Below are 25,096 nucleotides of genomic sequence, written 5' to 3'. Positions count from 1 at the left end.
CTGGGCCAGGAGGTGCATGGGGAGCTGAAACAAGGGTTTTCCAACCTCCCCAAGGGATTCTGGCTTTCACGGGCCCCCCGCCCAAAGTGACTCCCGTCACACTTAACCCTCAGAATATTATTCTGAAAGCAGAGGACCTGTAGAACAAAAAGATGATAGTTGCAAATTTTTATATCACATGATATTTGTGCAACTGTTTATTAAATGCAAATTTTCAGGAAACAAATATAATAAAATTAATTTTAGTGCAAAAACACACCTAAAAAAAAAATTGTTTGTTAAAATAGAAAAAGATGAGTTTGCATCTAGTAAACAGATACCAAACATTCCATGTCTTAAAATTGCGTGCGTCTGCAATATCGCCCAAAAACTATGGTGCCCGTAAATCACCATAGGTGACACTTTAAAAGCCTTCACAGCTCATCAATTTAAGGTTAACTAGGAGCTCTTGTGCTGGAATTATTATTCTCACTCTGATGTTCATAGCGATAGGTGCGACCGCGGTTCACATATAGGTGCGCACCCTGAGCTTGTACACTGGGCCACTAGCTGAGAGCACTGACCAGGTGCCAATCAGCAGATTTTTTTTTGGCTATGCCCCTTCGACAGAAGCCAGCTGAACATCCAGCTTCTGTCGGGGGGAAAGCTGCTCAGTTTCTTTTAAACTGGCTGATGCCGCCCAATATTCAGCCCGTGTGTACGACCCTTTAGAATGTGTGTATGGCTACATCTTTCCTTTGTAACAGGCAGCCAGATGTCCCAGATATAAGACCAATATACCATGATAAGTTATAGGAATGAGGTATATCACCTTCATTATCTGTGGAATCAGATGCTCCATCTTCCAAAGTATCAGATGCTCCATCTTCCAAAGTATCAGATGCTCCATCTTCGAAAGACTCAGATGCTCCATCTTCGAAAGACTCAGATGCTCCATCTTCGAAAGACTCAGATGCTCCATCTTCGAAAGACTCAGATGCTCCATCTTCGAAAGACTCAGATGCTCCATCTTCGAAAAACTCAGATGCTCCATCTTCGAAAGACTCAGATGCTCCACCTTCCAAAGTATCAGATGCTCCATCTTCGAAAAACTCAGATGCTCCATCTTCCAAAGAATCAGATGCGTGACCTTCCAAAGAATCAGATGCGTAACCTTCCAAAGAATCAGATGCGTAACCTTCCAAAGAATCAGATGCGTAATCTTCCAAAGAATCAGATGCTTCATCATCCTACAAAACACAGAGGTGACCAGTCATTACATCAGCAGGATTTGTGTCTCATTATTTATACATCCACACAAAGACAGGAGAGATAAACCTTATACTGATAGTTCCTTATACCTCTGGAGGACTCTCTGTACACCTCATGGAGGATGCAAGAGGAAGAGTGGTGAACCTACTGTGGGTGAAAAAAGGTCCAGGTACCATTATAAATGCAATAGGGAGATACAAAATGTCAAAGGGTAACCCAGAGCCAATTATCTGATTACATTTTTTTCCAAAAATACATAAATACTAGAATGCTGATTCAGCTAAGCAGATGTTACAGTGGTTGTAAAGGCAGAAGGTGCATTCAATGCATGAAGATAAAAAGCCTTCTGTGTGAAGCACCCCCCACACCCCCCTAATTACTTACTTGAGCCCCATCTCTCTCCAGCGGAGTTGTAGGATTGTCTCGGCTGCCCGGGACTTTCCCTCCTCATTGTTGGCGGCTTTATGTAGGGTATTGTATTACATTACCATATTGACCAGGAATTCAGTTGAGTTGTCCAAGCCAACTGAATTCTAACATATCAAAGGGACGGCTGAAGATCCTTTGATGTGTTGATCTTATGCAAGTCTACCTAGGTGTGTGAGGTGACCTGTTAACCTAATTGAACATTTTAAAGTGTACATTGTTTATGTATTGATGGGGGTATTCATGGAAAACATTTGGTTGCCCTAGCAGACCCCCCCCCCCCCCCCAGTGTAAGATCAGTATTTGAGACATTCAAGCTAGTCACTCAGCATAGGCAGTCTTCAAGGGATCCCACATTCATGGAAAAATCAATCGGTTACATCAGCATCAGGTGCTTGGTAGCTGGTGATCCAAGACTGATTCATTTTTATGAATGTGAGCCTATCAACAGAGTCTGTGGACAGGTGCACAAACCCTCCAGCAGCACTGAATGTGCATCCACAAAAGAACCCTGGATGCAGGACAGGCCAGTAGCTCAATTGCTCAATCTCTGCCTACGGAGCACCGCTGGTTCAGAGGACAAATCTGCAGAGGAAGAGGCCATAGAGGAAGAAGAAGAGGAGGGGGTGGAGGAGAGAGCTGTGGCAGAATCAACACTAGCATTTTGGAGCCGTGGTGGTGGAACAAGCTCCAAAAATACTGAACCCTGTCCTGCATCCTTCCCAGCTGCCAGCAGAGTTACCCAGTGTGCCATGAAAGAAACTAAGCACCACCCCCGACACTAAGCAACACCCCGACACTGACCATCCCCCGACACTAAGCACCACCCCGACACTGACCACCCCCGACACCAAGCACCACCCCTGACACCGAACACCACCCCCGACACTGAACACCACCCCCGACACTGAACACCACCCCCGACACTGAACACCACCCCCGACACTGAACACCACCCCCGACACTGAACACCACCCCCGACACTGAACACCACCCCCGACACTGAACACCACCCCCGACACTGAACACCACCCCCGACACTGAACACCACCCCCGACACTGAACACCACCCCCGACACTGAACACCACCCCCGACACTGAACACCACCCCCGACACTAAGAACCACCCCCGACACTAAGAACCACCCCCGACACTAAGAACCACCCCCGACACTAAGAACCACCCCCGATACCAAGAACCACCCCCGACACTAAGCACCACCCCCGACACTAAGCACCACCCCCGACACTGATCACCACCCCCGACACTAAGCACCACCCCGACACTGAACACCACCCCGACACTAAGAACCACCCCCGACACTAAGAACCACCCCCGACACTGACCACCCCCCCCCGAAACTAAGAACCACCCCCGACACTAAGCACACCCTGACACTAAGCACCACCCCAGACACTAAGCACCACCCCAGACACTAAGCACCACCCCAGACACTGACCACCCCCCGACACTGACCACCCCCCGACACTAAGCACCACCCCCCAACACTAAGCACCACCCCCGACACTAAGAATCACCCCCGACACTAAGAACCACCCCCGACACTAAGCACCACCCCTGATACTAAGCACCACCCCCGACACTGACCACCACCCCCGACACTGACCACCACCCCCGACACTGACCACCACCCCCGAAACTAAGAACCACCCCCAACACTAAGCACCCCCTGACATTAAGCACCACCCTCAAAACTAAGCACCACCCCAGACACTAAGCACACCCCGACACTGACCACCCCCCGACACTAAGCACCACCCCCCGACACTGAACACCACCCCCTGAAACTAAGAACCACCCCCGACACTAATCTGCAGAGGAAGAGGCCATAGAGGAAGAAGAAGAGGAGGGGGTGGAGGAGAGAGCTGTGGCAGAATCAACACTAGCATTTTGGAGCCGTGGTGGTGGAACAAGCTCCAAAAATACTGAACCCTGTCCTGCATCCTTCCCAGCTGCCAGCAGAGTTACCCAGTGTGCCATGAAAAAAACTAAGCACCACCCCCGACACTAAGCAACACCCCGACACTGACCACCCCCCGACACTAAGCACCACCCCGACACTGACCACCCCCGACACCAAGCACCACCCCTGACACTGAACACCACCCCCGACACTGAACACCACCCCCGACACTAAGAACCACCCCCGACACTAAGAACCACCCCCGACACTAAGCACCACCCCCGACACTAAGCACCACCCCTGACACCAAGCACCACCCCCGACACTGAACACCACCCCCGACACTAAGCACCACCCCCGACACTGAGCACCACCCCCGACACTAAGCACCACCCCGACACTGAACACCACCCCGACACTAAGAACCACCCCCGACACTAAGAACCACCCCCGACACTGACCACCCCCCCCGAAACTAAGAACCACCCCCGACACTAAGCACACCCTGACACTAAGCACCACCCCAGACACTAAGCACCACCCCAGACACTAAGCACACCCCGACACTGACCACCCCCCGACACTGACCACCCCCCGACACTAAGCACCACCCCCCAACACTAAGCACCACCCCCGACACTAAGAATCACCCCCGACACTAAGAACCACCCCCGACACTAAGCACCACCCCTGATACTAAGCACCACCCCCGACACTGACCACCACCCCCGACACTGACCACCACCCCCGAAACGAAGAACCACCCCCAACACTAAGCACCCCCTGACATTAAGCACCACCCTCAAAACTAAGCACCACCCCAGACACTAAGCACACCCCGACACTAAGCACCACCCCCCGACACTAAGCACCACCCCCTGAAACTAAGAACCACCCCCGACACTAAGCACCACCCCCCAACACTAAGCACCACCCCCGACACTAAGCACCACCCCCGACACTAAGCACCACCCCCCGACACTGAACACCACCCCCGAAACTAAGAACCACCCCCGACACTAAGCACCGCCCCCCGACACTGAACACCACCCCCGAAACTAAGAACCACCCCCGACACTAAGCACCGCCCCCCGACACTAAGCACCACCCCCGACACTGAGCAGATAACAGAAGCAAAGTCATGATATAAAATGAATGGATTCATCTAATTAGTAACAAGAGAAGTTAACTTACATCTGAAATGACTGATGATGATGATGATGAGGCCATGCTCTGTGTTCTCACTGCGTCCGATAATGAGACGTACAGCGGTAATGTGCTCCCGAATTTTAATACAAGCGGATTTTTCCACACAACCCGTTTCTGAGCTGTAAAAAAAAATAAAGTTACCTAAATACTCGAGTACTGCTACAGTACATAGGACCCCCCCCCCGTACTAACCTCACCATCAACTAAGGGCAGCGCCATCTTAAACAAAACTCGGGCAATTATAATCACATCGATGTGCAAGTTCTGTACACCGTCCGTCCCTTATCACATACCGTACACTTCAATATTCATCTCCAACCTCCTTTCTTCTAGTGCCGCTCATAAAACTGACTCTGCGCAACACTCTGCGCAATACTCCGCGCCGTCCACTCCTCATCACATACCGTACACTTCAATATTCATCTCCAACCTCCTTTCTTCTAGTGCCGCTCATAAAACTGGCTCTGCGCAACACTCTGCGCAACACTCTGCGCAATACTCCGCGCCGTCCACTCCTCATCACATACTGTACACTTCAATATTCATCTCCAACCTCCTTTCTTCTAGTGCCGCTCATAAAACTGACTCTACGCAATACTCTGCGCAACACTCTGCGCAACACACTGCGCAACACACTGCGCAACACTCCGCGCCGTCCACTCCTCATCATATACCGTACACTTCAATATTCATCTCCAACCTCCTTTATTCTAGTGCCGCTCATAAAACGGACTCTACGCAATACTCTGCGCAACACTCTGCGCCGTCCACTCCTCATCACATACTGTACACTTCAATATTCATCTCCAACCTCCTTTCTTCTAGTGCCGCTCATAAAACTGGCTCTGCGCAACACTCTGCGCAACACTCTGCACAACACTCTGCGCCGTCCACTCCTCATCACATACCGTACACTTCAATATTCATCTCCAACCTCCTTTCTTCTAGTGCCACTCATAAAACTGACTCTACGCAATACTCTGCGCAACACTCTGCGCAACACTCCGCGCCGTCCACTCCTCATCATATACCGTACACTTCAATATTCATCTCCAACCTCCTTTCTTCTAGTGCCACTCATAAAACTGACTCTACGCAATACTCTGCGCAACACTCTGCGCAACACTCCGCGCCGTCCACTCCTCATCATATACCGTACACTTCAATATTCATCTCCAACCTCCTTTCTTCTAGTGCCGCTCATAAAACTGGCTCTGCGCAATACTCTGCGCAATACTCTGCGCAACACTCCGCGCCGTCCACTCCTCATCACATACCGTACACTTCAATATTCATCTCCAACCTCCTTTCTTCTAGTGCCGCTCATAAAACTGACTCTGCGCAACACTCTGCGCAACACTCTGCGCCGTCCACTCCTCATCACATACCGTACACTTCAATATTCATCTCCAACCTCCTTTCTTCTAGTGCCGCTCATAAAACTGACTCTACGCAATACTCTGCGCAACACTCTGCGCAACACTCTGCGCAATACTCTGCGCAACACTCCGCGCCGTCCACTCCTCATCATATACCGTACACTTCAATATTCATCTCCAACCTCCTTTCTTCTAGTGCCGCTCATAAAACTGACTCTGCGCAACACTCTGCGCAACACTCTGCGCAACACTCTGCGCAACACTCCGCGCCGTCCACTCCTCATCATATACCGTACACTTCAATATTCATCTCCAACCTCCTTTCTTCTAGTGCCGCTCATAAAACTGACTCTGCGCAACACTCTGCGCAACACTCTGCGCAACACTCTGCGCAACACTCTGCGCAATACTACGCGCAACACTCTGCGCAATACATAAAAGACCAAGGGCCGGATTCAGATAGAGATACGCCGTCGTATCTCTGAGTGCGCTCGGTCGTATCTATGCGCCTGATTCATAGAATCAGATTTCGCATAGATCTCCCTAAGATCCGCCAGGTGTAATTGACTTACACCGTCGGATCTTAGGCTGCAATCTCACGCTGGCCGCTAGGTGGCGCTTCCGTATTATTACGCGAGGAATATGCAAATGAGGAGTTACGCCGATTCAGAAACGAACGACCGCCCGGCGCTTTTTTTTTTTACGTCGTTTGCGTTCGTTTTTAGACACGATCAGCCTGTCATTTCCTGTGTCTCCGTGCGCCCCCTAAGTGTATCCAGAGCAGGAGAGTGACCCCCTAAGTGTATCCAGAGCAGGAGAGTGACCCCCTAAGTGTATCCAGAGCAGGAGAGTGACCCCCTAAGTGTACCCAGAGCAGGAGAGTGACCCCCTAAGTGTATCCAGAGCAGGAGAGTGACCCCCTAAGTGTACCCAGAGCAGGAGAGTGACCCCCCAGAGCAGGAGAGTGACCCCCTAAGTGTATCCAGAGCAGGAGAGTGACCCCAGAGTACCCAGAGCAGGAGAGTGACCCCCCAGAGCAGGAGAGTGACCCCCTAAGTGTATCCAGAGCAGGAGAGTGACCCCCTAAGTGTACCCAGAGCAGGAGAGTGACCCCCCAGAGCAGGAGAGTGACCCCCTAAGTGTATCCAGAGCAGGAGAGTGACCCCAGAGTACCCAGAGCAGGAGAGTGACCCCCCAGAGCAGGAGAGTGACCCCCTAAGTGTATCCAGAGCAGGAGAGGGACCCCCTAAGTGTATCCAGAGCAGGAGAGTGACCCCCTAAGTGTATCCAGAGCAGGAGAGTGACCCCCTAAGTGTACCCAGAACAGGAGAGTGACCCCCTAAGTGTATCCGGAGCAGGAGAGTGACCCCCTAAGTGTATCCAGAGCAGGAGAGTGACCCCCTAAGTGTATCCAGAGCAGGAGAGTGACCCCCTAAGTGTATCCAGAGCAGGAGAGTGACCCCCCAGAGTACCCAGAGCAGGAGAGTGACCCCCAGAACAGGAGAGTGACCCCCCAGAGTACCCAGAGCAGGAGAGGGACCCCCCAGAGTACCCAGAGCAGGAGAGTGACCCCCTAAGTGTATCCAGAGCAGGAGAGTGACCCCCTAAGTGTATCCAGAGCAGGAGAGTGACCCCCCAGAGTACCCAGAGCAGGAGAGTGACCCCCTAAGTGTATCCAGAGCAGGAGAGTGACCCCCTAAGTGTATCCAGAGCAGGAGAGTGACCCCCTAAGTGTACCCAGAGCAGGAGAGTGACCCCCTAAGTGTACCCAGAGCAGGAGAGTGACCCCCTAAGTGTATCCAGAGCAGGAGAGTGACCCCCTAAGTGTACCCAGAGCAGGAGAGTGACCCCCTAAGTGTATCCAGAGCAGGAGAGTGACCCCCCAGAGCAGGAGAGTGACCCCCTAAGTGTATCCAGAGCAGGAGAGTGACCCCAGAGTACCCAGAGCAGGAGAGTGACCCCCCAGAGCAGGAGAGTGACCCCCCTAAGTGTATCCAGAGCAGGAGAGTGACCCCAGAGTACCCAGAGCAGGAGAGTGACCCCCCAGAGCAGGAGAGTGACCCCCTAAGTGTACCCAGAGCAAGAGAGTGACCCACAGAGTACCCAGAGCAGGAGAGTGACCCCCCAGAGCAGGAGAGTGGCCCCCTAAGTGTATCCAGAGCAGGAGAGTGACCCCCCAGAGTACCCAGAGCAGGAGAGTGACCCCCCAGAGTACCCAGAGCAGGAGAGTGACCCCCCAGAGCAGGAGAGTGACCCCCTAAGTGTACCCAGAGCAGGAGAGTGACCCCCTAAGTGTACCCAGAGCAGGAGAGTGGCCCCCTAAGTGTATCCAGAGCAGGAGAGTGACCCCAGAGTACCCAGAGCAGGAGAGTGACCCCCCAGAGCAGGAGAGTGACCCCCTAAGTGTACCCAGAGCAGGAGAGTGACCCCCTAAGTGTACCCAGAGCAAGAGAGTGACCCCCAGAGTACCCAGAGCAGGAGAGTGACCCTCTAAGTGTAAACAGAGCAGGAGAGTGACCCCCTAAGTGTATCCAGAGCAGGATAGTGACCCCCCAGAGTACCCAGAGCAGGAGAGTGACCCCCCAGAGCAGGAGAGTGACCCCCTAAGTGTACACAGAGCAGGAGAGTGAACCCCCAGAGCAGGAGAGTGACCCCCCAGAGTACCCAGAGCAGGAGAGTGACCCCCTAAGTGTATACAGAGCAGGAGAGTGACCCCCCAGAGCAGGAGAGTGACCCCCCCAGAGCAGGAGAGTGACCCCCCCAGAGCAGGAGAGTGACCCCCCAGAGCAGGAGAGTGACCCCCCAGAGTAGGAGAGTGACCCCCCAGAGTAGGAGAGTGACCCCCCAGAGCAGGAGAGTGACCCCCCCAGAGCAGGAGAGTGACCCCCCAGAGCAGGAGAGTGACCCCCCAGAGTAGGAGAGTGACCCCCCAGAGTAGGAGAGTGACCCCCAGAGCAGGAGAGTGACCCCCCAGAGTAGGAGAGTGACCCCCAGAGCAGGAGAGTGACCCCCCAGAGCAGGAGAGTGACCCCCAGAGCAGGAGAGTGACCCCCCAGAGCAGGAGAGTGACCCCCCAGAGCAGGAGAGTGACCCCCCAGAGTACCCAGAGCAGGATAGTGACCCCCCAGAGTACCCAGAGCAGGAGAGTGACCCCCCAGAGCAGGAGAGTGACCCCCTAAGTGTACACAGAGCAGGAGAGTGAACCCCCAGAGCAGGAGAGTGACCCCCCAGAGTACCCAGAGCAGGAGAGTGACCCCCTAAGTGTATACAGAGCAGGAGAGTGACCCCCCAGAGCAGGAGAGTGACCCCCCCAGAGCAGGAGAGTGACCCCCCCAGAGCAGGAGAGTGACCCCCCAGAGCAGGAGAGTGACCCCCCAGAGTAGGAGAGTGACCCCCCAGAGTAGGAGAGTGACCCCCCAGAGCAGGAGAGTGACCCCCCCAGAGCAGGAGAGTGACCCCCCAGAGCAGGAGAGTGACCCCCCAGAGTAGGAGAGTGACCCCCCAGAGTAGGAGAGTGACCCCCAGAGCAGGAGAGTGACCCCCCAGAGTAGGAGAGTGACCCCCAGAGCAGGAGAGTGACCCCCCAGAGCAGGAGAGTGACCCCCAGAGCAGGAGAGTGACCCCCCAGAGCAGGAGAGTGACCCCCCAGAGCAGGAGAGTGACCCCCCAGAGTACCCAGAGCAGGAGAGTGACCCCCCAGAGCAGGAGAGTGACCCCCCAGAGTAGGAGAGTGACCCCCAGAGTAGGAGAGGGACCCCCAGAGTGTATCCAGAGCAGGAGAGTGACCCCCCAGAGCAGGAGAGTGACCCCCCAGAGCAGGAGAGTGACCCCCCAGAGTACCCAGAGCAGGAGAGTGACCCCCAGAGCAGGAGAGTGACCCCCAGAGCAGGAGAGTGACCCCCAGAGTAGGAGAGTGACCCCCTCTGGTGTGGAGGTACATAATAAGGATCAGGGCCAGGCAGGTGATAATATGATGGAGAAGGGGAGGGGGTGCTGTCTACTTACATTTCCAGAAGAAATGCTTCTTCTTCCTCCGGGGCTGGGACAGGAAACCCCTCCTCTTATCCAGATCCTGGCTCAGCCCATAGAAACGCCCACTTCCTGTCTGCCTGCTGGGTGGGCGTGGCTTTCATGCAAGAAGCGCGAGAGAGAGAGAAACATCCCTTCCTCCACGGCTCGGCTGGGCTGAGATCAATCCGCCAGTAATAAGGCCGGCCTAACCGAAGAGCAGCGGTATCCCTCCTCTCTATGAAAGAGTCCCCACAAAGAGCACACAGGTAAAAATGTCTTTAAAAAATATTGTGTGACCGATATTGTGTACATATTGGGGGTGCTATGAGGGTGCTTAACCACTTCAGTCCCGGACCATTTTGCTGGTCAATGACCCTTTTTTTTTGCGATTCGGCACTGCAGCCGCTTTATCTGACAATTGCGTGCGGCTTCCAAACAAAATTGGCGTCCTTTTTGTCCCCACAAATAGAGCTTTCTTTTGGTGGTATTTGATCACCTCTGCGCTTTTTATTTTTTGCGCTATATTTTATATTTATTTTATTTTTTGCGCTATAAACAAAAATAGAGCGACAATTTTGAAAAAAATGCAATATTTTTTACTTTTTGCTATAATAAATATCCCCCAAAAATATATAAAAAAAAACATTTTTTTCCTCAGTTTAGGCCGATACGTATTCTTCTACATATTTTTGGTAAAAAAAAAAAAAAATCGCAGTAAGCGTTTATTGATTGGTTTGCGCAAAAGTTATATAGCTGGATTCAGGTACAGTTACAACGGCGTATCAGTAGATACGCCGTCGTAACTCCAAATCCGCGCCGTCATAACATTAAGCGTATGCTCAAACTGAGATACGCTTAAATGTTGCTAAGATACGAGCAGCGTAAGTCTCCTACGCCGTCGTATCTTAGCTGTCTATTTACGCTGGCCGCTAGGGGCATGTACGCTGATTTACGCCTAGAATATGTAAATCGGCTAGATACGCCTATTCACGAACGTACGTACGCCCGTCGCAATTATTTACGCCGTTTACGTAAGACATACGCCGGTGTAAAGATAAAGCTGCTCCCTAGGTGGCGCAGCCCATGCAAGGTATGGACGTCGGAACAAGCGTATCTTTTTACGTCGTTTGCGTAAGTCGTACGCGAATAGGGCTGTGCGTAAGTTACGTTCACGTCGTAGGCAGTGTTCGACGTATCTTAGGCATTCTATCCGACGCATGCGCACTGGGATACGTCCACAGACGGCACAGGCGCCGTTCATTCAAAACGTCATTTACGTTGGGTCATGCTTTATTTACATAAAACACGCCCACCTCTTCACAATTTGAATTAGGCGCGCTTACGCCGGCACATTTACGCTACGCCGCCGTAACTTAGGACGCAAGTGCTTTGTGAATTTCAGCTTTCAGCGCTGACGCATTTTGAATGACAATTGCGCGGTCATACAACACTGCACCCAAATTATATTTTTAGCATTTTTTCCCCACAAATAGAGATTTCTTTTGGTGGTATTTGATCATTTCTCCGATTTTTATTTTTTGCGCTATAAACAAAAAAAGACAGAACATTTTGAAAAAAAACACAATATTTTTTACTTTTTGTTATAAAAATATCCCATTTTTTTAAATATTTTTTTCCTAGGCCGATACGTATTCTTCTACATATTTTTGTTAAGAAAAAAAAAAATCCCAATAAGCGTATATTGATTGCTTTGCGCAAAAGTTATAGCGCCTACAAAATAGGGGACAGAATTATGATTTTTTTTTATTATTTTTTTTTTACTAGTAATGGCGGCGATCTGCGATTTTTATTAGGACTGCGATATTGCGGCGGACGTATCGGACACTTTTGACACAAATTTGGCGCCATTCACATTTATACAGCGATCAGTGCTATAAAAATGCACTAATTACTGTATAAATGTGACTGGCAGTGAAGGGGTTAACACTAGGGGGTGAGGAAGGGGTTAAATGTGTTCCCTGGGTGTGTTCTAACTGTGGGGGGAGGGGGGTGACTGGGGGAGGTGACCGATCTGTGTCCCTTATGTACAAGGGACACAGCATCTCTCCCTGACAGGACGTGGAGCTCTGTGTTTACACCCCATCATTACACACAGAGACCCACGTCCCTGCTGCCACCGCCGCTCGCGGGTACCTGGTGGCCATCGCGGCCGCCAGGCATCGGCATCTTAGCGATGCGCCGGGCACAGTGTTTCCCCGCTGCGCGCCCCCCAGGAATGCACATAAAAGGACTCCAGGGACGTCCACCCGGCAGTTGAGAGTCGCGCTGTGGACGTCTTTCGTCTACAGCGCGGCTCTCAAGTGGTTAAGGCAGTGCTGGAACATAATGGCGGCCACACAAAATATTGACACTTTGGGCCCAATTTGGAGATTTACACTTAGTCCCCTTTCACACTTATACGACTTGTCCCACGTTTTTGGACTGCAAAATCGCACGACAAGCCATTCTCCACGATTTTCAATGAACACCATTCATATTTGCGCGACTTTAAGTCATTCCGACCTCAAAGTAGTCCCTGCACTGCTTTGGTCCAACTTCCATGCAAGTTTATGTGCATAGACCTCAATGTTAAACCCTCAAGTAGCCTGCAAATCGCACCTGAATAATATCGACCCGGCCCGGATTCAGATGGGAGATACGCCGTCGTATCTCTGAGTGCGGGCCGTCGTATCTATGCGCCCGATTCATAGAATCAGTTACGCATAGATTACCCTAAAATCTGACCGGTGTAAGTGTCTTACTTAGGCTGCATATTTACGCTGGCCGCTAGGTGGCGCTTCCGTATATTTCCGCGGGGAATATGCAAATTAGTTAGTTACGCCGATTAAGAAATGTACATCCGGCCGGCGAATTTTTTTAAGGTCGTTTACGTTAGGCTTTTTTCGGCGTATAGTTACCCCTGCTATATGAGGCGTATCCTATGTTAAGTATGGCCGTCGTTCCCGCGTCGGGTTTTGAAAATTTGATGTCGTTTGCGTAAGTCGTTCGCGAATAAAGCAATGACGTTTTGCGACGGAATTTTGAGCATGCGCACTGCGATTTTTTCACGAACGGCGCATGCGCCGTGACTTTAGTGAAATTTAAATAAAACACGCCCCTAACATCCCCATTTGAATTAGGCGGGCTTACGCCGCCACACATATGTTACGCCGCCGTAACTAAGGGCGCAAGTTCTTTCTGCATACGGAACTTGCGCCCAAAGTTACGGCGGCGTAACGTATCTGAGATACGTTATGCCAGCAGAAAGATCCGCTGATCTTTCTGAATCCAGCCCACGATTTCAGTACGACTTTGTAAGCACAAGCAGCTTTTTGACCCTTGTCCCACCCAATCCTTTCACCATGGCAGCCCCTCCCAAGCACATTTTTCCACCACACATTCACTTCCTGGTTATTACCTCAGGAACAGTCCACACACCCAACACACTCCAAACACCCAAAAAAAGAGATGTCCTTGTCCTCCTCATGCACTGCTACTGCTGCAGCAGCAAGGACAACTGCTGTGGCAATATTTGAGTAGCAAACATTTTTTGTCACAACACACCACAACAACCAGGAAGCAAACATTTTCTGTCACACCACACCACAACAACCAGGAAGCAAACATTTTCTGTCACACCACAACAACCAGGAAGCAAACATTTTCTGTCACACCACACCACAACAACCAGGAAGCAAACATTTTCTGTCACAACACACCACACCAACCAGGAAGCAAACATTTTCTGTCACAACACACCACAACAACCAGGAAGCAAACATTTTCTGTCACACCACACCAACCAGGAAGCAAACATTTTCTGTCACACCACACCACAACAACCAGGAAGCAAACATTTTCTGTCACACCACACCACAACAACCAGGAAGCAAACATTTTCTGTCACAACACACCACAACAACCAGGAAGCAAACATTTTCTGTCACACCACACCACAACAACCAGGAAGCAAACATTTTCTGTCACACCACAACAACCAGGAAGCAAACATTTTCTGTCACAACACAACAACCAGGAAGCAAACATTTTCTGTCACACCACAGCAACCAGGAAGCAAACATTTTCTGTCACAACACACCACAACAACCAGGAAGCAAACATTTTCTGTCACACCACAACAACCAGGAAGCAAACATTTTCTGTCACACCACAACAACCAGGAAGCAAACATTTTCTGTCACACCACACCACAACAACCAGGAAGCAAACATTTTCTGTCACAACACACCACAACAACCAGGAAGCAAACATTTTCTGTCACAACACACCACAACAACCAGGAAGCAAACATTTTCTGTCACAACACAACAACCAGGAAGCAAACATTTTCTGTCACACCACAGCAACCAGGAAGCAAACATTTTCTGTCACAACACACCACAACAACCAGGAAGCAAACATTTTCTGTCACACCACAACAACCAGGAAGCAAACATTTTCTGTCACACCACAACAACCAGGAAGCAAACATTTTCTGTCACACCACACCACAACAACCAGGAAGCAAACATTTTCTGTCACAACACACCACAACAACCAGGAAGCAAACATTTTCTGTCACAACACACCACAACAACCAGGAAGCAAACATTTTCTGTCACACCACAACAACCAGGAAGCAAACATTTTCTGTCACAACACACCACAACAACCAGGAAGCAAACATTTTCTGTCACACCACAACAACCAGGAAGCAAACATTTTCTGTCACACCACAACAACCAGGAAGCAAACATTTTCTGTCACAACACACCACAACAACCAGGAAGCAAACATTTTCTGTCACAACACACCACAACAACCAGGAAGCAAACATTTTCTGTCACAACACACCACAACAACCATGAAGAAAACATTTTCTGTCACAACACACCACAACAACCAGGAAGCAAACATTTTCTGTCACAACAACCAGGAAGCAAACATTTTCTGTCACAACACACCACAACAACCAGGAAGCAAACATTTTCTGTCACAACACAACAACCAGGAAGCAAACATTTTCTGTCTTAACACAACAACCAGGAAGCAAACATTTTCTGTCACAACACAACAACCAGGAAGCAAACATTTTCTGTCACAACACACCACAACAACCAGGAAGCAAACATTTTCTGTCACAACACACCACAACAACCAGGAAGCAAACATTTTCTGTCACAACACACCACAACAACCAGGAAGCAAACATTTTCTGTCACAACACACCACAACAACCAGGAAGCAAACATTTTCTGTCACACCACACCACACCACACCACAACAACCAGGAAGCAAACATTTTCTGTCACACCACACCACAACAACCAGGAAGCAAACATTTTCTGTCACAACACACCACAACAACCAGGAAGCAAACATTTTCTGTCACACCACACCACAACAACCAGGAAGCAAACATTTTCTGTCACACCTCACCACAACAACCAGGAAGCAAACATTTTCTGTCACAACACAATACACCACAACAACCAGGAAGCAAACATTTTCTGTCACAACACAACAACCAGGAAGCAAACATTTTCTGTCACAACACAACAACCAGGAAGCAAACATTTTCTGTCACAACACACCACAACAACCAGGAAGCAAACATTTTCTGTCACAACACACCACAACAACCAGGAAGCAAACATTTTCTGTCACAACACACCACAACAACCAGGAAGCAAACATTTTCTGTCACAACACACCACAACAACCAGGAAGCAAACATTTTCTACCACACCACACCACACCACAACAACCAGGAAGCAAACATTTTCTGTCACACCACACCACAACAACCAGGAAGCAAACATTTTCTGTCACAACACACCACAACAACCAGGAAGCAAACATTTTCTGTCACAACACACCACAACAACCAGGAAGCAAACATTTTCTGTCACAACACACCACAACAACCAGGAAGCAAACATTTTCTGTCACACCTCACCACAACAACCAGGAAGCAAACATTTTCTGTCACAACACAATACACCACAACAACCAGGAAGCAAACATTTTCTGTCACAACACACCACAACAACCAGGAAGCAAACATTTTCTGTCACAACACAACAACCAGGAAGCAAACATTTTCTGTCACAACACACCACAACAACCAGGAAGCAAACATTTTCTGTCACAACACACCACAACAACCAGGAAGCAAACATTTTCTGTCACAACACACCACAACAACCAGGAAGCAAACATTTTCTGTCACAACACACCACAACAACCAGGAAGCAAACATTTTCTACCACACCACACCACACCACAACAACCAGGAAGCAAACATTTTCTGTCACACCACACCACAACAACCAGGAAGCAAACATTTTCTGTCACAACACACCACAACAACCAGGAAGCAAACATTTTCTGTCACAACAACCAGGAAGCAAACATTTTCTGTCACAACACAACAACCAGGAAGCAAACATTTTCTGTCACACCACACCACAACAACCAGGAAGCAAACATTTTCTGTCACAACACACCACAACAACCAGGAAGCAAACATTTTCTGTCACACCTCACCACAACAACCAGGAAGCAAACATTTTCTGTCACAACACAATACACCACAACAACCAGGAAGCAAACATTTTCTGTCACAACACACCACAACAACCAGGAAGCAAACATTTTCTGTCACACCATGTAAGTCCCGCCCACATATGTAAACGTTGTTCAAACCCCACATGTGAGGTAACGCCGCGTGCGTTAGAGCGTGTGCAAAAATTCTAGCACTAGACCTCCTCTGTAACTCGAAAATAGTAACCTGTAAAGTGTCGCCTATGGAGATTTTTAAGTACCGAAGTTGGGCGCCATTCCATGAGTGTGCGCAACTTAAAGCGTGACGTGTTTGGTATCTATTTACTCAGCGTAACTTCATCTTTCACATTATCACAAAAAAATTGGGCTAACTTTACTGTTTGGTTATTTTTTTTTTCGTTTTTTTTTGTTTTGTTTTTTTCCCCCCCAAAAAAGGGCGTTTGAAAAATGATTGCAAAAATACCGTGCAAGATAAATAGTTTCAATGACCGCCATTTTATTCCCTAGGTTGTCTGCTAAAAATATATATATATATATATATAATGTTTGGGGGGTTCTGATTAATTTTCTAGCAAAAAAATGGTGATTTTTACATGAAGGAGAGAAGTGCCAGAATAGGCCCGGTGGACAAGTGGTTAATCCTGTAGGGGTACGTCCTTCCCCTTTCTCGACCACCAGAGGGCGCTCACGCACGCCTGCTGCAAAGCGGGGGGACCCGATGTGCGTGGCCGGCGGGCATGATCACCGCCGGCCAATGCGCGATCACGTGCAGGAGCACCAGCATGAGGATTTGTGTGTGTAAACACAGAAATCCCTGTGCTGTCAGAGGAGGAGGAGCCATATCGTTTGTTCCTACTAAGTAGGAACAAACGATATGTTTCCTCTCCTAGTCAATCCTATCCCCATACAGTTAGAACACACTGAGGGAACATAATTAACCCCTTGATCGCCCCCTAGTGTTAAAGCGGAGGTCCGGCGGTAAAAAAAAAATTAAAAGTCAGCAGCTACAAACACTGTAGCTGCTGACTTTTAAGATAAGGACACGTACCTGTCCAGGTTGCCCACGATGTCGGCCGCCCGAGGCCAATCCGTACCTCGGACCGGGTCCCGGCGCCGCCATCCTCACTAAGGGAAACAGGCAGTGAAGCCGCAGGCTTCACTGCCGGTTTCCCTTAGTGAGGATGGCGGCGCCGGGACCCCGGCTTCACTGCCCGGTTTCCTACTGCGCATGCGCGAGTCGCGTGGCACTTTGTGAATGGGCACACCGTCCTGGGTGTCCCAGAAGAGATGCCGAAAGAAGCCGAACGTCGGTGCGCATGCGCCGTATAGAGCCGCACCGACGTTCGGCTTCTTTCGGCATCTCGTGACGCGATGGATGCGTCGGTCGGATGCCTGTCCATCAATTAGGAACGCCCACCGCCAGCATCGTACCCGGAGGTGGCGGTGGGAACGAATATAGCAAACGCTACGTACGGAGGTATTTTTTCAATAAAACCAGCCGATTCTAATTGTAATTATTAGAGGAAATGCAATGTCAAAAGTTTATTTTTAGGGGAACCACCCCTTTAAAGAAGAGGACACACCCCAAAAGCTTGTCCATAAAAAATGATATGTTAGTGAAAATAAAGTTTTACGGACGGCACTCAATTTTCTCTGTTTATGAAAAAATATATAAAACAAACACTTTTCTAAATAAATAAACAAAAACAAATGCAGGACTGTGTGTGTGATTTGTTCCATGTTTCTTATGATAGATAAATTGTTACTTTGTATCTCCCGTGGATTGTCTGCTGCTTACATTGTTGGGCTGAAAAAAGCCACAGGTCAATCTAGTGCAATCAAGAGAAAAACCAACAGAACCCCTCCCTGCACAACGTCCTCCCCCCCCCCTCCCTATACACAATCTAACCCCCCTCCCTGCACAACGTCCTCCCCCCTCCCTCCCTCTACACAACCCAACCCCCCTCCCTGCACTCCGTCCACCCCCCTCTCTCCCTATACACAAGCCAACCCCCCTCCCTGCACAACGTCCTCCCCCCTCCCTATACACAACCCAACCCCCCTCCCTCCCTATACACAATCTCCCCCCCTCCCTCCCTATACACAACCCAACCCCCCTCCCTGCACAACGTCCTCCCCCCTCCCTATACACAATCCTACCCCCCTCCATACACCCCTCCCTATACACAACCCAACCCCCCTCCCTGCCCAACGTCCTCCCTCCCTTCCTATACACAACACAACCCCCCTCCCTGCACAACGTCCTCCCTCCCTTCCTATACACAACCCAACCCCCCTCCCTGCACAATGTCCTCCCTCCCTATACACAATCTAACCCCCCTCCCTGCACAACATCCTCCCCCCTCTCTCCCTCTACACAACCCAACCCCCCTCCCTGCACTCCGTCCACCCCCCTCCCTCCCTATACACAACCCAACCCCCCTCCCTGCACAACGTCCTCCCCCCCCCCTCCCTCCCTATACACAACCCAACCCCCCTCCCTGCACAACGTCCTCCCCCCTCCCTCCCTATACACAACCCAACCCCCCTCCCTCCCTATACACAACCCAACCCCCCTCCCTGCACAACGTCCACCCCCCTCCCTCCCTATACACAACCCAACCCCCCTCCCTGCACAACGTCCTCCCCCCTCCCTCCCTCTACACAACCCAACCCCCCTCCCTGCACAACGTCCTCCCCCCTCCCTCCCTATACACAATCCAACCCCCCTCCCTGCACAACGTCCTCCCCCCTCCCTATACACAACCCAACCCCCCTCCCTGCACAACGTCCTCCCCCCCCCCTCCCTCCCTATACACAACCCAACCCCCCTCCCTGCACAACGTCCTCCCCCCTCCCTCCCTATACACAACCCAACCCCCCTCCCTCCCTATACACAACCCAACCCCCCTCCCTGCACAACGTCCACCCCCCTCCCTCCCTATACACAACCCAACCCCCCTCCCTGCACAACGTCCTCCCCCCTCCCTCCCTCTACACAACCCAACCCCCCTCCCTGCACAACGTCCTCCCCCCTCCCTCCCTATACACAATCCAACCCCCCTCCCTGCACAACGTCCTCCCCCCTCCCTATACACAACCCAACCCCCCTCCCTGCACAACGTCCTCCCCCCTCCCTCCCTATACACAACCCAACCCCCCTCCCTGCACAACGTCCACCCCCCTCCCTCCCTATACACAACCCAACCCCCCTCCCTGCACAATGTCCTCCCCCTCCCTCCCTCCCTATACACAATCCAACCCCCCTCCCTGCACAACGTCCTCCCCCCTCCCTCACTATACACAACCCAACCCCCCTCCCTGCACAACGTCCTCCCCCCCTCCCTCACTATACACAACCCAACCCCCCTCCCTGCACAACGTCCTCCCTCCCTATACACAACCCAACCCCCCTCCCTGCACTCCATCCACCCCCCTCTCTAGACATCCTCCTACACCCCTCCCTCCCTATACACAATCCAACCCCCCTCCCTGCACTTCGTCCACCCCCCTGCCTCCCTCTACACAACCCAACCCCCCTCCCTGCACAACGTCCACCCCCCTCCCTCCCTATACACAATCCAACCCCCCTCCCTCCCTCTACACAATCCAACCCCCCCCCCTCCCTCCCTCTACACAATCCAACCCCCCCTCCCTGCACAACGTCCTCCCTCCCTCTACACAACCCAACCCCCCTCCCTGCACTCCATCCACCCCCCTCTCTAGACATCCTCCTACACCCCTCCCTGTGCACCGCCTCCCTATACACAATCCTACACCCCTTCCCATGCATCATCCTACTACGCCCTCCCTATACACAATCTTACCCCCCTCCATACACCCCTCCCTGCACATCGTCCCACCCCCTCCCTCCCTCCATACACAATCCTACCCCCTCCCTATACTGTGTACAGTGCTGAGTATTCTATGAATAGCGCTGAGTATGTGGAGGGACTTTCCCTGAATAGGAGGAGACACACAAGCAAGAGGGAGAAATGAAACTGAAAGTAAATGAGCCATTCCCTCCCCCGCACCCAGAAGACACAACATACAATATAATCCTTCCCCCCCCCCGGAAGAAGGATCCGTCACTACCAGAGGAATGGGGGACCCCCGGTACCTGCACCCCGTCTCCCTCCAGTGGGGTGACGGCCCTGAGAGGCTGAAGAAACTAAAAAATAAACTTCTGCTGTATTTCCAAAAGAGGAGCGAATCTACCGGAGGAGAGTGTGAGATCCGAGACACCGACTGCACCCGGGGATACATCCTCATAAACTTCAAGGAGGAGGAAGGTAGGTACTGAGGGGGGCAATAAGGGGTTCTTATATACTATAAGTACTGAGGACTGGAGGGGGATCCTCATACACTACAAGGAGGAGGGAGGTAAGTACCGAGGACTGGAGGGGGATCCTCATACACTACAAGGAGGAGGGAGGTAAGTACTGAGGACTGGAGGAGATCCTCATACACTACAAGGAGGAGGGAGGTAAGTACTGAGGACTGGAGGGGATCCTCATACAAGGAGGAGGGAGGTAAGTACTGAGGACTGGAGGGGGATCCTCATACAAGGAGGAGGGAGGTAAGTACTGAGGACTGGAGGGGGATCCTCATACACTACAAGGAGGAGGGAGGTAAGTACTGAGGACTGGAGGGGATCCTCATACACTACAAGGAGGAGGGAGGTAAGTACTGAGGACTGGAGGGGATCCTCATACACTACAAGGAGGAGGGAGGTAAGTACTGAGGACTGGAGGGGATCCTCATACACTACAAGGAGGAGGGAGGAAAGTACTGAGGACTGGAGGGGATCCTCATACACTACAAGGAGGAGGGAGGTAAGTACTGGGGACTGGAGGGGATCCTTATACACTACAAGGAGGAGGGAGGTAAGTACTGAGGACTGGAGGGGATCCTCATACACTACAAGGAGGAGGGAGGTAAGTACTGAGGACTGGAGGGGATCCTCATACACTACAAGGAGGAGGGAGGTAAGTACTGAGGACTGGAGGAGATCCTCATACACTACAAGGAGGAGGGAGGTAAGTACTGAGGACTGGAGGGGGATCCTCATACACTACAAGGAGGAGGGAGGTAAGTACTGAGGACTGGAGGAGATCCTCATACACTACAAGGAGGAGGGAGGTAAGTACTGAGGACTGGAGGGGGATCCTCATACACTACAAGGAGGAGGGAGGTGAGGACTGAGGACTGGAGGAGATCCTCATACACTACAAGGAGGAGGGAGGTAAGTACTGAGGACTGGAGGGGGATCCTCATACACTACAAGGAGGAGGGAGGTGAGGACTGGAGGGGGATCCTCATACACTACAAGGAGGAGGGAGGTAAGTACTGAGGACTGGAGAGGGATCCTCATACACTACAAGGAGGGAGGTAAGTACAGAGCCCTGGAGGGAGATCCTCATACACTACAAGGAGGAGGGAGGTGAGGACTGGAGGGGATCCTCATACACTACAAGGAGGAGGGAGGTGAGGACAGAAGGGGATCCTCATACACTACAAGGAGGAGGGAGGTAAGTACTGAGGACTGGAGGGGATCCTCATACACTACAAGGAGGAGGGAGGTAAGTACTGAGGACTGGAGGGGATCCTCATACACTACAAGGAGGAGGGAGGCAAGTACTGAGGACTGGAGGAGATCCTCATACACTACAAGGAGGAGGGAGGTAAGTACTGAGGACTGGAGGAGATCCTCATACACTACAAGGAGGAGGGAGGTAAGTACTGAGGACTGGAGGGGGATCCTCATACACTACAAGGAGGAGGGAGGTAAGTACTGAGGACTGGAGGGGATCCTCATACACTACAAGGAGGGGGAGGTAAGTACTGAGGACTGGAGGGGGATCCTCATACACTACAAGGAGGAGGGAGGTAAGTACTGAGGACTGGAGGGGATCCTCATACACTACAAGGAGGAGGGAGGTAGGTTGTATCTGATATTTCTGGTGTGTATCGCCCATACCTGCACAGGTGAATAGAAGGTGTCAGGTGAGGATCTGGGTGTCGCTTGTTGACTCCTTCGGGTGGAATGGAAAGTCTTAGTTTCACCTTCTGTGACTCATGGAAGATATTTGTTTTGGGAAATTCCGGGCTGATATTTGAAGGAGAGGAATGTGAAGAGTCCATTGCTGAGCTCCCTCAGGGAATGCCGGTTGCCTGACATTCCCTGAATAAAGTTCAGGTGACAAATCCAAACCATTAAAGTCAATGGGAGCCAATTAATCAGTTCTGGCATTTTATAGATAAATAGGCAAGGGATTGTCAAACAATTGTCATGGGGGGCTGGACACTACCCCGGGGGGGCCACATGTACCAAAGCAAAAAAAAATTCCTTTGGTGGCGAGCAGCGATTTCAGATGTAAATCTCCAATAAATAACATGTCTGGGGGGAGGGGTATCTGTGAAGTGTCTCCTCTGTATGATGTATACAACCTACTAGGGATGACCTGGGGGGGTGTCTATAGTATGCCTGTGAAGTGGCGCATGTTTCCCGTGTTTAGAACAGTCCCTGCACAAAATGTAATTTCTAAAGGAAAAAAAGTCATTTAAAACTACTCGCGGCTGTAATATTTTGTCGGGTCCCGGCAACATAGATGAAAATCATTACGGCATGGGTCTGATATGACTATTAAGGGGCACCCAAATAAAAATAAAAATATGGCGTGGCGAACCCCCAGGCACTATATACTCTGAACAGCAGTATATATACTATACTGCCTACCCCAGTGGCGGTGCGTCCATAGAGGGCGCAGGAGCGACGCCCCCTCTCGCTCCCCGCACCGCCACTGAATACAATACATAGATTCATGCATTGCATGAATCTATGTATTGTCGCCGCCGCCCACTTTTCAGATGTCCGGCCCCCTGGTGAGCGCCGGCCATCTGAATAACAGCAGCTGGTTGGCTTTGGAAGTGCCTACAAGTGCCAGCGGCTCTGATAGGCTTTCCGATTACAGCCCTCAGACTGTAATCAGCTTCCAAATAGTTATCCAGGGGGGCGCACGTGGGGGTGCGTTCCTTGGATAAGACCGACAGGCGTCTCAGCCAATCGGGGTCTCCGGTTCTGGTTACCCGTAACCTGATTGTCTGAAGCGTCATAGAGGGCAGCAGAAGACATCGAGGGACGGTGGACGCCCTCGCAATTTACGGAGCTACTGCTCCGTGAATCGAGGGCAGCGCAAAATATTCTCAACCATGACCCTGTTCAGATGTCACAAACAGTAGGAGGGTCTTAAAGGGGCAATAATACCAGGATTGCATTACATACAGAGTGTAGAGTTCAGGGGGGGGTCACACACAGAGTGCAGAGCTGTCACTTGTAAACACAGAAACCAGACTTCTGTGTTTACAAGTGATTGCGGTGATCAGGCACCAAAGGGTCTGAGCCAAAGGTGGTGGAACTGAGTTCCCCCAAGTTCCCCCTGAAAAAAAGCCCTGGTTTTACATAACCATCACCCCTCTTTGTTTACATTGTGCTGTCAGCTGGGGGTCCCACGATAGGGAGGAGTCATGGTTGTTAGGACAGCCTCCCAACAACCAGCCAGAGGGGGATGGACATGTGTAGAACAAAAAAAATTTATTCGTTATTTACATAAATTTGTTTAGTTAAATTTGTTTTAATTTGTTTTCGGAATTCATTTAGTTTAACCGTATTCGAATCGATTCAAATTTTCCAGATTCAAATAGATACGAATAGTTTTCCAATGTCCAAAGAGAATAAAATAGAAAACAAAGGAATAGAATATGACAGAAAATAAAAGAATAGAATATAATAAAGTAAAACAGAATAAAATGGAATAGAAAATACAACAATAAAATAAAAATAAAACAATAGAATAGAAAGAATATAATAATTTCCCAATATTCAAATAGAATCAATTTGAATAGAAAAGAATGGATAGGAAATGGTTATATTCTTTCTATTCTATTGTTGTTATTTTTATTTTATTATTTTTCTATTTGTCTATTTTATTTTCTATTTTTTTCTTTTTTTTCTATTGTAATTTATTCTATTCAAATTTCAGAAGATGGTTATATTCTTACTATTCTGTTATTTTCGATTCTATTCAAATTGATTCTATTTGAACTTTGGGAAATGGTTATATTATTTCTGTTCTATTCTATTGTTTTTTTTAATTCTATTCTATTCTTCTTCTTTTTTTTTATTTTTATTTTTTTATTCTTATGTATTCAAATTTATTCTATTTGAAATAAAAATTTCAGAAGATTGTTATATTTGTTCTATTTTATTAGTTTATATTCTCTTCTCTTATTTTCCATTCTATTTTGTTCTGTTTTACTCTATTATAT

The 25,096-nt window shown here is 50.0% G+C and overlaps 2 protein-coding genes across 2 annotated transcripts in view; both read left to right on the top strand.

Moving 5' to 3' along the window:
- Nucleotides 1-25,096, top strand: part of LOC120944301 (protein mono-ADP-ribosyltransferase PARP14-like) — a 575,277-nt gene that overhangs the window by 424,946 nt on the left and 125,235 nt on the right. The gene's annotated exons all lie outside the window — the stretch shown is intronic.
- The window catches only part of LOC120944300 (protein mono-ADP-ribosyltransferase PARP14-like), an 80,832-nt gene continuing 76,389 nt past the window's right edge, over nucleotides 20,654-25,096 (top strand). The window contains exon 1 of the mRNA XM_040358332.1: nucleotides 20,654-21,060. Within this exon, the coding sequence (XP_040214266.1) occupies nucleotides 20,871-21,060 (190 nt within the window). The 5' untranslated portion in view covers nucleotides 20,654-20,870. The remainder of the gene's footprint in view (nucleotides 21,061-25,096) is intronic.

This window comes from Rana temporaria, chromosome 6, assembly GCF_905171775.1.
Source record: "Rana temporaria chromosome 6, aRanTem1.1, whole genome shotgun sequence".
NCBI classification, from domain to species: domain Eukaryota; kingdom Metazoa; phylum Chordata; class Amphibia; order Anura; family Ranidae; genus Rana; species Rana temporaria.
This window is presented reverse-complemented; position numbering and strand designations above follow the sequence as displayed.